Raw genomic sequence first — 12052 nt, forward strand, 5'->3', positions numbered from 1 at the left:
TGGGAGTCAGGAGACTTGGGTTCTGTTAAGTGGGGTGTTAGGTATAAAGTCTCCACTATTGAGCAGGAGTCGGAAAGATGGGCGTTTCTCTATTACTTGATTCACTGTATGTAGTGACCCAGGGGTTTCCATTCCCTTTGTATGCATCGTGACCCTGTATCACTGCAGTTGTGTAGTGAGCAAGGCTATATTATTAGAAGTGCTGACAGTAGTCTTGGCTCGATCATCCATTCCCTGAGACCTCCATTTCTCAGCTTGTCTTAGAAAATACATAGCCAAAACATGGAAAGAACCTAAGTGTCCATCAGCTGACAAATGGATCAAGAAGATGTGGTTTATCTATACAATGGAATACTACATGGCAATGAGAAAAAATGAAATCTGGCCATTTGTAGCAACATGGATGGAAATTGAGGGTGTTATGCTGAGCGAAAAAAGTCAGGCAGAGAAGGACAGATACCATATGTTTGCACGTATAGGAGGATTAGGAGGAACTTAGTGGAGGACCATGGGGGAGAAGAAGGGGAAAAATAGTTGGGGAGAGGGAGGGAGGCAAACCATGAGAGACTCTTGAATGCTGAGAACAAACTGAGGGCTGATGGGAGTGGAGGAGAGGGGAGGGGAGTTACGGGCATGGGGGAGGGCACTTGTTGGGATGAGCACTGGGTGTTATATGTAAACCAATTTGACAATAAACTAAGAAAAAAAAAAGAAAATACATATTTTAAAATGAAATTTTGGTTTCTTACAGCTTTAATGTGGTGTGAAGGCATATAATTAGATAAACTCTGGCTTTTCTATCTCCCAGTTCCTTTTCTTCATAGTACTTGATCCCATCTTTTTCATTTTGGTTTGGTACTGGTTTTTTACTTACCTATTCTTTGTCTCCAATACGCCATCCCACTCCCAGGCCCCTAGAAAGGAAGCTGTGTGAGAATAGGAACCTTGTATGTTTTGGCCGTCAGTGAGAGAAGAGTGCTTGCTTGATACATTTTAGGTGTTTCACCAGTATACACATAAGCCCTCATATACAGGTGTAACCGTGCATTATAATATAGTTACATAAATTTGTCCTTTTGACTAGCTAGTCAGTTGGTGGTTCCTCCCCTGTTCCCCACCACAACATACACCACACTGTTATTTGAAGATCAGAGGACTAGAATTAAGAATGGTTATATTGTCTGTCTTCAGATTTCCACAGAGTAGCACTGCTTGGGTCCTTGCCTTGTGTGTGCATACGGTATCAGAGGACAAGAACTCCTGATATCAGAGGAAGCCCACAGTTGAGGGTGGCGGACCCATGACCACGCTGATGATGTGTAACATAGGGTTGGATCCGTTTATATACATAGTGGAGGTGGTCAGCAGGAGGCAAAATATAAACCTCAGAATTGTGCTCACACATATTATTGAGATTTCATATTGCTTTTATTATTTGGCCACAAAAATGGACATAATCCTTGTTGGCTTTAACACACCTACTAGTACTGCTTTCACTATCCATCTTGCAAAATATAAGACAAGGCCAGAGCTTAAATTAAAATCCTCAGCTTCTTATCTTCTTCCCACAGGAAAGCAAATCTGTGTTGAAAACCGTAAAATTAAGAGGAGAGCAAGGATAGCATAATTTAGCAAAAATTCATGGCACTAGATTCTGAGCTATATGACTGGAGGGATAGGTCAGACATTAAGAGGATGCTGCCTGCTAATGCAGGCTCCTTAAGGTGGTGCTCTGGAAATAAGAAAGGCGTGCAAAATATATATATATATATATTTCCAGAAGATTTCTGCAATGCTTACTCTTTATAAGCACTCTAAGAAAATACCTTTGTAGATTGTTTGGCAATTATGCTTCTTATGAGACTTTTGAAATGAAACTCAAAGCAGTTTATTGGAGTTGAAATATATTCATCTTAGCATTTGGGTGTTGAGATTTTTGTTTCCATTTTAAAAACGGTTTGTAATAATATCCTTCTATCCCTGCACCCACCCCCACCTCCTCTAGAATTCTAAATTCCTTGTATTTAAGAAGCTCATTCTGTATATTTGGCAAACTGCATCATTAACACTTGAAAAGCATTGAAACATTTTTTTTAACCTTTCACACATTTATATGCATAGATGTCTGTGCTGAGGTATATAGAGAAAAGGCATGGGGCTTTGATAATGGTGCTCTATTTAATAAATGCCCAGGGCTATACGAGCTGTGCAAGTTTAGAGAGGAGCTGATCATACAGGGAAAATCTAGTATGGAAATTATGTCATTGTCTAATAAAGGGTGACTCCCCCCCTTTTTTAATAAGTTCTTTTGGGTGGAGGTTGTAATGATAGGGTGTAGAAAATTAGTATTACCAGCTGTAAAGAGAATTAAGTGTTACTAGGATAATTGTTCCTGATTTTCCTGAGGGTAGTCCTTCCCATTGGAGCTACATACTTTTTACATCTAATTTGTAAAACAAACAAACAAAAACATCAAATTTAAAATTAGTGTGTATGTCATAGGTGCCACCATCATACACAGCAAGTGTGTTATAGGGCCCTCACCATTCGATATGGACCTACATTTTAAGCAGTTTATACAGTGCAGTCATCAGGTAGTTCCTCAATTTTTTTTTTTTTTTTAATACAGATACTTGCTTGTGGAGAAACAGATTTCACATGTATTTTAGTTTATAGCACAGTAAAAATCTCACTGATTCAAACTGGTAAAGACTTGTCTGAACTAGTTACTTAGTGAATATTCAAAATTCATTGCATTTTATTCCTAGTAAGTTACTTATTACTGTAGTGTTTGTAAATAGAGATTTTCCTGGGACTGCTGTAATTAGTAGATAGGTTTAAAACCAGAAACATATTTTGCATGTATATAATTGCATTGAGTTTACTTTCTTTTTTCATGGGCAGGGGGGAGGCGGTGTAGAGTTTATAAAAAATCTCCCTAATCAGGATAAACTGCCTGAGTCTTGTTTACATTACTTGCTGGGGATTAAACTTAAACCAAATAAAGAGATCCCAGACTTCAAATTGTTAACAGTCCAAAAAAATAATCTGAACCTTTAAAAAATATTATTGTTATGTAATTATTGGACTTCAAATTCAATAATAAAATTTATTTTTAAGCTAATATAAGACATACAAAATGTCAAAATATAAAATGTTAACAACTTAAAGTATTCTTACAGGCCGTATTTCCTATTATGCAGTTAAACTCAAGATTAGAAATTCCCTTTAATCAGTCAAGACTTCTAGAAACTAGAGAACCTGAAGATGAACTGAGTAGTGCTAAAGCATAATGGATGGTCATTGGATTGAGAAAGCTGTAAGACATGAAAAAAACACTGTCACATGGTTCCTAAAGATGTACACTATAGAATTACAAATTATATAAACTAAGGACAGATCAGTACAGCAAATTTATATTGATTGGGTTGTTTAAAAGTTTGACCTTCAAATTGGTAATATTCATGTATGTGTTCGTTGAACAGTTTTTAGAGTGCCTTTTTATTGACAGACGTGTGTAACAAATAAAAAGAGTTTAGAAAACATTTGTGACTTTTGCTCCAGTAACTCCGGGTTGAACGGTTGAACATAACCTGAGGAGATAATCCAGAAGGTCATACATATGTATGTATAGAAATTTATGTAATATAAAATAATAGTAGTCAACCTAAGTCTCATGGGCACTGGTTAAATAACTGATAGTTCCGTGATAGGATACACATATACTTGAGTATTTAACATGGAAAAAATTTGAATATGTAATGAGTACGACAGATGAGTTCAGTTTTTCAGGTCTGGAGATGAGTCTTGCGTTATGCTAATGGCCACTTACTGCTATTTTGTGACTTTCTTTGGAGAGATACTCCTATTAACTGTTGACATTGTGGTTACTTTGCAGTCAAATAAGGTGCCTGTGGTGCAGCCATCACACGCGGTCCATCCTCTCACCCCTCTTATCACGTACAGCGACGAGCACTTTTCTCCAGGATCACACCCCTCACACCTCCCTTCAGATGTCAACTCCAAACAAGGTGAGAGCCCCCGCCTTCCCAGCCTCCTCGATAAGTGAGGAGCCACATCTCATCAGGCTGAGTACTTTCACAGGTGCCTTTGCTCTACGTCACTGGGAGGATCAAAATACATTTGTGCGATAGCAGTTTTTTATAAAATCACAGGAGTTTGTTGTTAGTTCTTTTATTTTTCAGGATTAAAAAACAGAAGAAGAAGAAAAACATAAAAGGGTTATTTTCGAGGATCCAGTGTATAAATGAATATATTGTACAGATACACTAAAAACTCAGTCCTTGGGGTGCCCCCTACAGTATTCACTTACTGAGGTACTAGGTGTTGATGATAGTGTTACAAAAATGTTAGAAAATGACAACATAGGAAATTTTTACTTTGAATGTTATCTTTTTTCAGCCTTTTGTGATTTCTTTTGGCTTTAGTCCTTGTTATGTTTTATCCTCTTTTTGTTACTTACCGGCACCAACGTAGATATTAATAACAATTAAAGTATAAAACCATCTCTATTAAAGTCAGAATAACGTGAATCTTGCTTTACTTCTCTACATTATTACCCAGTTCTGTGTCTCTATCGTTTATTGAAGAACACGTAGCATAAGAGGTCTGAAAAATCAGAATGCCCAATTTCTTTTTTCTTTCTTTCTTTTTTTTTAGTTTTTTATGTTTATTTTATTTTTTTTTTTTTTGAGAGAGAGAGAGAGAGAGACTGAGCATGAGCAGGGGAGAGTCAGAGAGAGAGGGAGACACAGAATCTGAAGCAGGCTCCAGGCTCTGAGCTGTCAGCACAGAGACCAGTGTGGGGCTCAAACTCACTAGCCACGAGATCATGACCTGAGCCGAAGTTGGACACTCAACCAACTGGGCCACCCAGGCGCCCCCAGAATGCCCAGTTTCTAACCTGGTAGGTGTGGGTGTGAGTTGGTTGTAGGACTCAGAGCTCAGATTCTGCAGGCCTCCTTTCTGGTCCATTCTGCTTAGAGCATACTTTGAGGATGAATTTGTTTGCCTCTTCTCTTTCCATGTACATACACACTTGGACCTCAACAGGATCTTTAGAAGTTCAAAATAAAAGATCCTATAAAACTGTGTGAAAACAGAGAATGTAAAGATGTAAAATCTGCCATCACCAACATTTCACCCATTTTTCCAGCTTTATCTTTGAACTACAGTAGACAACAGAAGTTACTAAGTGTAAAAAATGAGTAGAGTTCAGAGGCTGGGTGTGTTTTCCACTACTGTGAACTCCTCTAGGTTAAATCTGCAATGCCATCATTCCCATCCATTGTTAAAACAACTTATTTGAGGACTTAGTCACTGTTGGACTTTGGCTTGAGTGGAGCTTTGTACATTTACCTAGGAAAGTTAAGAATCACCTATGCACTTGTTTCCAGGTTTGCCTCAGTTTTATTCCTCATTTTCAGTCCTCCTTCTACTTCTTTTTGTGAAGGACCTCCAAAGAATAAGAAACATCCAAGACAGGTCTGAGGACTTATGGTAAGATAGGTATTTTAGGAAGAAGGTGGAGTTTGAGAGGGAAGATCAAGAGTGCAACCTTGGTCATAGTGATTTCAGGTGCCTTATAGACATGTAGAGGGAGAGAGGAGGTAGATAATTTATAGGTCACCATCCTAGAGTGGTATCTGAGCTAGGGCTATATATCTGGGAACCATGAAGCTACAGATGACAGTTAAAGATAGACATAAAAGCCTCAAACAAGCTATTGGCTAAAAGAATCCAACAGTGTGTTTTATTTGGTTTTTAACTATGTATTTAACAATTACATGGTGCTTACTATGTTCTAGGCCCTGTTCTAATCACTTTGAAACACACTTATTTAAAATAAATAACACATCATGGTTCAGAAGTTTTTTCTTTCAAAAATTCTAGGACAGTTCTATTTTTTAAAAAGACAAGTTTATGACCAGCTACCATTACATTTATATTTACTGTTTCCAGCTCTTCTGCTGCCCTACCTTGGTTTGGCTTACTAATTGCAATTTATTATCATTGTTTTAAAAAAATTTTTTTAAACAAACTTTCCAAAACTAGATAAAGAATTAGTGGGCATGATCAGAAAATTGCATTTTATCTGAAGTTCTTACTTTGTCCCCCAAATTTTGATTTTTCCATTTTACTCTGTATACGGTGGTTTTTAAATATCAGGTCTTACTTTCATTACTTTTTTATAAGCAAGGACTTTATATACCTTGCCACCATTTATCTCTGAGGATAGGTAGACTTTAGTTTAAAAAGAACTGATTTACGTGATTTGGGGTCGATATCATTCCACTTGGTCACATTCATCACCAAAAAAAAATACGTAAAAAGCTCCCTAGGTCTCTTGCTTTAATTCTCTTACTGTTCTACTGCCAGCCTTTTTAGTTATGTCCTGTAGCTGAATTTGTTAGAACATCGTGGTGCTGAGGCCAGAGTTGCTAGTTTCTAAATTCCTGGGAGGCTGGCTAGTTTTATTTAAAGAATAAAAGTAAATTTAAAAAAGTATCATGTCCATACTTTAACCATAGATAGAACTATCCAATAAATATAAACTCTTTGTAGCAGAACTGATTCTCATTTGTAGGAAAATAACTTTAGGTTAATTTCACAGTAGGAAACACATTTGTTCTTCCCTTTCTCTCACTATATTGGTGTGGGGGAATGTGTGTGGGTGCAGGTTGTAGGTGTGGGAAAGGGAAAGGAAGCTAATACCAGTCATTTGCTTCTCATTATATCTTACAAAAATGTTACAAAGAAAGAGCTTTTAGGAAATACTGGGTTTACATATCTGTTTCTATCTTTGTATTACCCCTTGTATCCTTATAAATAACCACACTCACATAACACTTAACACTTAATAGTGCTAAGTGCTGTATTACATATATTCGTGCATTTTTCCTTAGCACAACCCTTATTTCATTTTTAAACTGATTTTATTTTTTTAAGTTTGTTTATTTTGAGAAAGAGCACGAGAGAGAGAGAGAGAGAGAGAGAGAGAGAGAGCGAGCATGCGCATACCCACATGAGCTGGGGAGGGGCAAAGAGAGGAAGAAAGAATCCCGAGCAGGCTCCACACTGTCAGCCCGAGCCCAACTCGGGACTTGATCTTACAAACTATGAGATCATGATGACCTGAGCCAAAATCAAGAGTTGACTGAGCCACCCAGGTGCCTCTGTACTGATTTAAAAGAAAAATAATGATCAAATAGCTTCCTCAAAGATGTGTAGCTAATGAGTGGCAGAATTGATAGATCCAGGGGCTCAGTCGGTTAAGCATCTGACTTTGGCTCAGGTCATGATCTCACGGTCCCTGGGTAGGAGCCGCGTGTTGAGTTCTGCGCTGATGGCTCATAGCCTGGAGCCTGCTTCGGATTCTGTGTCTCCCTCTCTCTCTCTGCCCCTCCCCTGCTCACACTCTGTCTCTCTCTCTCTCTCTCTCAAAAATAAACAAACATTAAAAAATTCATTAAGGCTATGCTGTTTATAGCCTCCAGCACATAGTAAGTATTCAGTAAATATTATTTAAATGAATGATGTGAAATGTGTCTTCAGTAGCATAGCAGTTGGTGGAGAAACACATACTTCTAGGATCTTAACATGACACTAAGCTATGTAGAAAACACAAATCCATTTTCTGCTCATGTAATGACCAAGCCATGTCATGTACTTGTTGGTATCGTTGGCAAAATTGTTGGTAATACTGACCCAGAATGAAGAATGCGTCTGTTTAAACTCTTTTAATTCACTTGTTCATTTGTTCAGTCATTCAGAAGTATTTACTGAGAATCTTCTCTGGAGACCATCATAATTTGAAACATTGATTGGTAAAACATGGTTTCTTTTTTCCAAGCAGTATATTAGCTCACACAGGAACTCATTTGCACAAACTAACTATAAAACAAAATGAAGAACATCCTAAGTACCCTGTGACAAGTACAAATAAAACATCATAGATTCAAACAGGGAAGAAAGATATCTCAGAGCTATAGACATTAGAGAGGAGTATTTGAAATATGAGTAGAAATTTAATAGAAACAGTCAAACGAAATACCCAGCATAGGAACTAGCATGCAGCAGGTGCTAAGTAAATGGTGGTTTCCCCCTTTCTCCTCTGAGCAGTAAAACCAAATCCAACTAGTTTGTATTGTGTTCAGTTACATCACTCCGGCTCCTGCAGAGTCACTGATACGACATTCTAAGTGCACCTGGAATGTGGACGGGAGTGAAGAGCAGGGTGTAGGCTTGTTTTGCTTAGATTTGTGATCATAAGCAAGTTACTTGGCTGTGTCCCGGTGATAAAAGTTCAGGGCAATATATATTTTGTATGTACCTTAACAGGATGCCTGAATAGTCATTTAATCATCCCAGTTCCGGGTTTTCCCATTTGCAAAACAAAAGGCTTAAAGTAGACAGTTTTGGTGGTCTGTATCTCTAGTCATGATTTTCAAGTTCACATTTCCATGAAGGTTCCAAAGTTCTTTCAAGTTCCCTGGTTTTTCTTTTTAAACTGAGTGGTCTTGCTGCGGGCCCTAATGTTTGGGGAGATTTCTGAATCTCAGGGGTGGTTGACAGCATGTTGGAGAAACTCCCCAGTGAATCCGATGTCAAGAATCATCACTGTAGGCTCCCTTAGATTCACCCCCTGGCCTGAACCACCTCAGGCCCAAGGGGAAAAAAGATCCCAGAGTATGAAATTTGGGGTGCACTGTGGCCCGAAAGCAGTGGTATTTCTAGCCAAAAAAAAGAGGGGATGGATTTGAGACAATCTTTTAAAAACAGCAAAAATGAGATAATCTCATGTAAGCTGTTGAGGGATTAAAAACCTTCTTCCTACTTGCTTCTATGAGTTGAGAAATAGTTTATCCTAACTTCAGAGTCAAATTAACACCCGCTTTGAAGGCAACGCTTCTTAAGTCATTCCCATATGTTCAAGGCCTTAAATATCTTTTAAGACCCAAATGATGAAACTCATAGGCATTTTAAACAGTAATTAAAGAGTATCTTTCATGTGCTCGCCTAATTTCGCATATTGGTCAGTATACAACCATTGAATGCATATTCTGGGTGTTAAACCTGAAAATGCGTGCTTATATATGAAGTGGGCTTTTTAGGCCAGATTAGCTATGTGAAGAAACTTATGTGGCTTTTTTCCTAATCAGAGTCACTTTCCTCAAAATACACTGAGTCTTTAAGTTTTTGTATTTTGCATTTTTATGCATGTGTCCCTTCTTTTCTACACCCAAGGTAAAATATAAACAAAGAGATGTCATTTGGGACTGGGATTAGGTATAATCTTTAGGTGGTTTTTACAGTTATAGGGCAGTGTACCCCAGGGAGTGTGAGCTCAAGAAACAATTTGGTGGCATTCTCATTTTCTGTGGAATACAACTAATCCAGAACAGCTTGACCTTGGAGCCCAGAGGACTCAACTTGATGAAGAGCTTAGTTGGAGCTGAAGTGGCAGAGACCAAATGAATCATATCAAGTGTGACCATTATGGGGCTGAAGATGATTCCTAATTAATGTTTGATCCTCTGAGGTATCACATTTCCCAAATCTGTGTGTCCATAAGGGAGCCAATGGAAATATGAAAGTGGCAGTTTACCTAATCCTTGAGCACCATGGCGGGCCATCTACTTAGGAAGGCTGTCATTTTTCCATTCTACACAAAATCAATTGTCTACCATTCTCCAAACCAAAGTGAAATAATGAGAGCAAACTAAAAAAGTTAAAAATCTCATTATGGTCACACACAGCATATTTACCCTTTAAAGAGTTCCTCAAGATGTCCTATCGTAAGACGTGTTTTCTCAAGATTATGAGATCTTGAGAAAAGCTAACAAATGGACTTCAGTTAAATACATCTGATAAACATGGTTTCATGCTAGACCTTAAGTTATAATGGCATAAAGCATTTTATTGCTTTTCTGTTATCCTTATAGTGAATCTAAATCTAATCTGTTACCCTTATGATCAGTGAATCTAAAAATCCTACTTCTTTGTTGTTCTTTTCAACAGGCATGTCTAGACATCCTCCAGCTCCTGAGATCCCTACCTTTTATCCTCTGTCTCCAGGTGGTGTTGGACAGATTACCCCACCTCTTGGCTGGTAAGATCCTTCCTGCAACCTTCAGCCAGGAATTTGAACACGTGTATTTCTTTCCATTCATGGAAATTAGCTTTATGAATGATAAAGATTGAAAAACATACAGACTTTGAAATGGATTGAATGCCTTTGCTAATATGTGTAGAAAATGACTATGTAGCATTTGCTTTGAAGCTTATAGGTTTATGGATTCAATCTGTGGCTTTGGGCACTTGCTGTGCCTCTACAGAGTGCTCGGTGGGGTTTTCCTTGTCTAGCTTTTTATGAACAACCTATTTTTCTTATAGTTTATTTTTTTCTTTTTTTGAGACAGAGAGAGACAGAGCATGAACAGGGGAGGATCAGAGAGAGAGGGAGACATAGAATCTGAAACAAGCTCCAGGCTCTGAGCTGTCAGCACAGAGCCTGATGCGGGGCTCGAACCCACAAACTGTGAGATCATGACCTGAGCTGAAGTCGGACGCTGAACCAGCTGAGCCACAAAGGCACCCCTTATTTTTGAAACAAACTTAGACATATTGAACATCAGTCTTTGCTTATACAATGAGCCAGTGAAGTACATGACAAATAGCTAGAAATTCAAAAATACAAGAGCATCTTTTGAATGTTAATGAAGTAAGCACCAGTTTGAGTTCAGACAAGTGAAAAACTGATGTTTGGGCTTTCTTTTTTCAGAATCCAAATACTTTCTGTTTTCTTGTTTGTTTCTAAAAAATTCTTACTGCTGTTTTCAAAAATGTTTAAATGGTAATGGTAAAGGAAAGGAAATATATTTTTGGAAGAAAGACTTAGTGTAGCCTATTTTTATCATCTTACTGTTAGCGTACAGCTTCCCTCCACGGCTTCTTCATTCCTCCCCTCCCCACTGCTCCCTCCACGGAAACACTCTGTCAGCTGTAGCAGATGGACCCTCTCCCTTCTTGATCTGGTCCTCTATCCCCAAGGCCTCTATCCCTGCCCCAGTCTCCCTGCCTTGACCCCCTTACGTTCTCTTCTTCAGCAAGAAGGTGTCATCCTGCCATGGAAATTCCAGCTGTCTGTCTGTCTATCTGTCTGTCTGTCTCTATTAGCACTAAATCTCTCAGTCTATTACTGTTTGGGTTTAATTTATCATGCATACACTTTCAAACCTACATCAATTATTGTGTCTTAACTTAGAGGCAATAGTTCTGTGCTGAGTGGTAGCTGGAAATACAGATGGTGTAAATGAGAAATGTGAAATGTGGGAAAAAACAGAGAGAGAGAGATGGAATTCTCCCAGTGGAGAAGGAATAATTCCAATTAATTGATCTTTTATTTTTTGACTGTAGTATGGGTATATGAAAAGGTAGGGGGAGTGTGATATTTTTAAAATATTTATTCATTTTTATATCAGTTTCATTCCCCTCCCTCTGTCCTTCCCTGAAGTTCTCAAAACTCTGAAAGGAGTACTCCCCATTCTCATGGTTCTGTTATACTCAGTAAACATTTGTTATGTGCCTGTTTTGTTCAGAGCATCAGCGGGGCTGGGAGAGAGAAAGGGGTAAAGGGTAATTTGCGGGCTGGTTGGTTTTTAAAGCTGAGGGTGGGAGCTCCTCAAGGTAAGGGAAGAAGTTGCATAACTGAAGAAATACTGTGGTCTATAACACCCCGACACAGTTCTTTTTGAAGCCCTCCCTCTTCTGACTCGTGTTTTGTCATTGATGGGTTCCTTTCTTCTGTGACCTCAGGCAAGGTCAGCCTGTATATCCCATCACGGGAGGATTCAGGCAACCCTACCCATCCTCACTGTCAGTCGACACTTCCATGTCCAGGTAGGTGGGAGCGGAAACTGGGCCCAGGACAAGTTGCTCTTCCTGCGCTTGCATTGTGTGCGCCTCTGCTTGCCTCTCGGTTGGCTAGGAGGGTGCGTATCTCAGCCACGTGTCTGTCTGTGCAGTGTGC

The 12052-nt window shown here is 38.7% G+C and overlaps 1 protein-coding gene across 5 annotated transcripts in view; it reads left to right on the forward strand.

Moving 5' to 3' along the window:
• The window catches only part of LEF1 (lymphoid enhancer binding factor 1), a 120284-nt gene that overhangs the window by 79188 nt on the left and 29044 nt on the right, over window positions 1-12052 (forward strand). For 3 of the 5 annotated variants that reach the window (XM_039238765.1, XM_039238764.1, XM_039238769.1), the window contains exons 4-6: window positions 3899-4031; window positions 10042-10132; window positions 11839-11922. In XM_039238765.1, the coding sequence (XP_039094696.1) occupies window positions 3899-4031; window positions 10042-10132; window positions 11839-11922 (308 nt within the window). The remainder of the gene's footprint in view (window positions 1-3898; window positions 4032-10041; window positions 10133-11838; window positions 11923-12052) is intronic. The other 2 variants (XM_039238768.1, XM_039238766.1) reach the window with 1 other exon arrangement.

The sequence above is a fragment of the Hyaena hyaena genome, unplaced genomic scaffold, assembly GCF_003009895.1.
Source record: "Hyaena hyaena isolate Hyena2069 unplaced genomic scaffold, ASM300989v1 scaffold_146, whole genome shotgun sequence".
NCBI classification, from domain to species: Eukaryota; Metazoa; Chordata; class Mammalia; order Carnivora; family Hyaenidae; genus Hyaena; species Hyaena hyaena.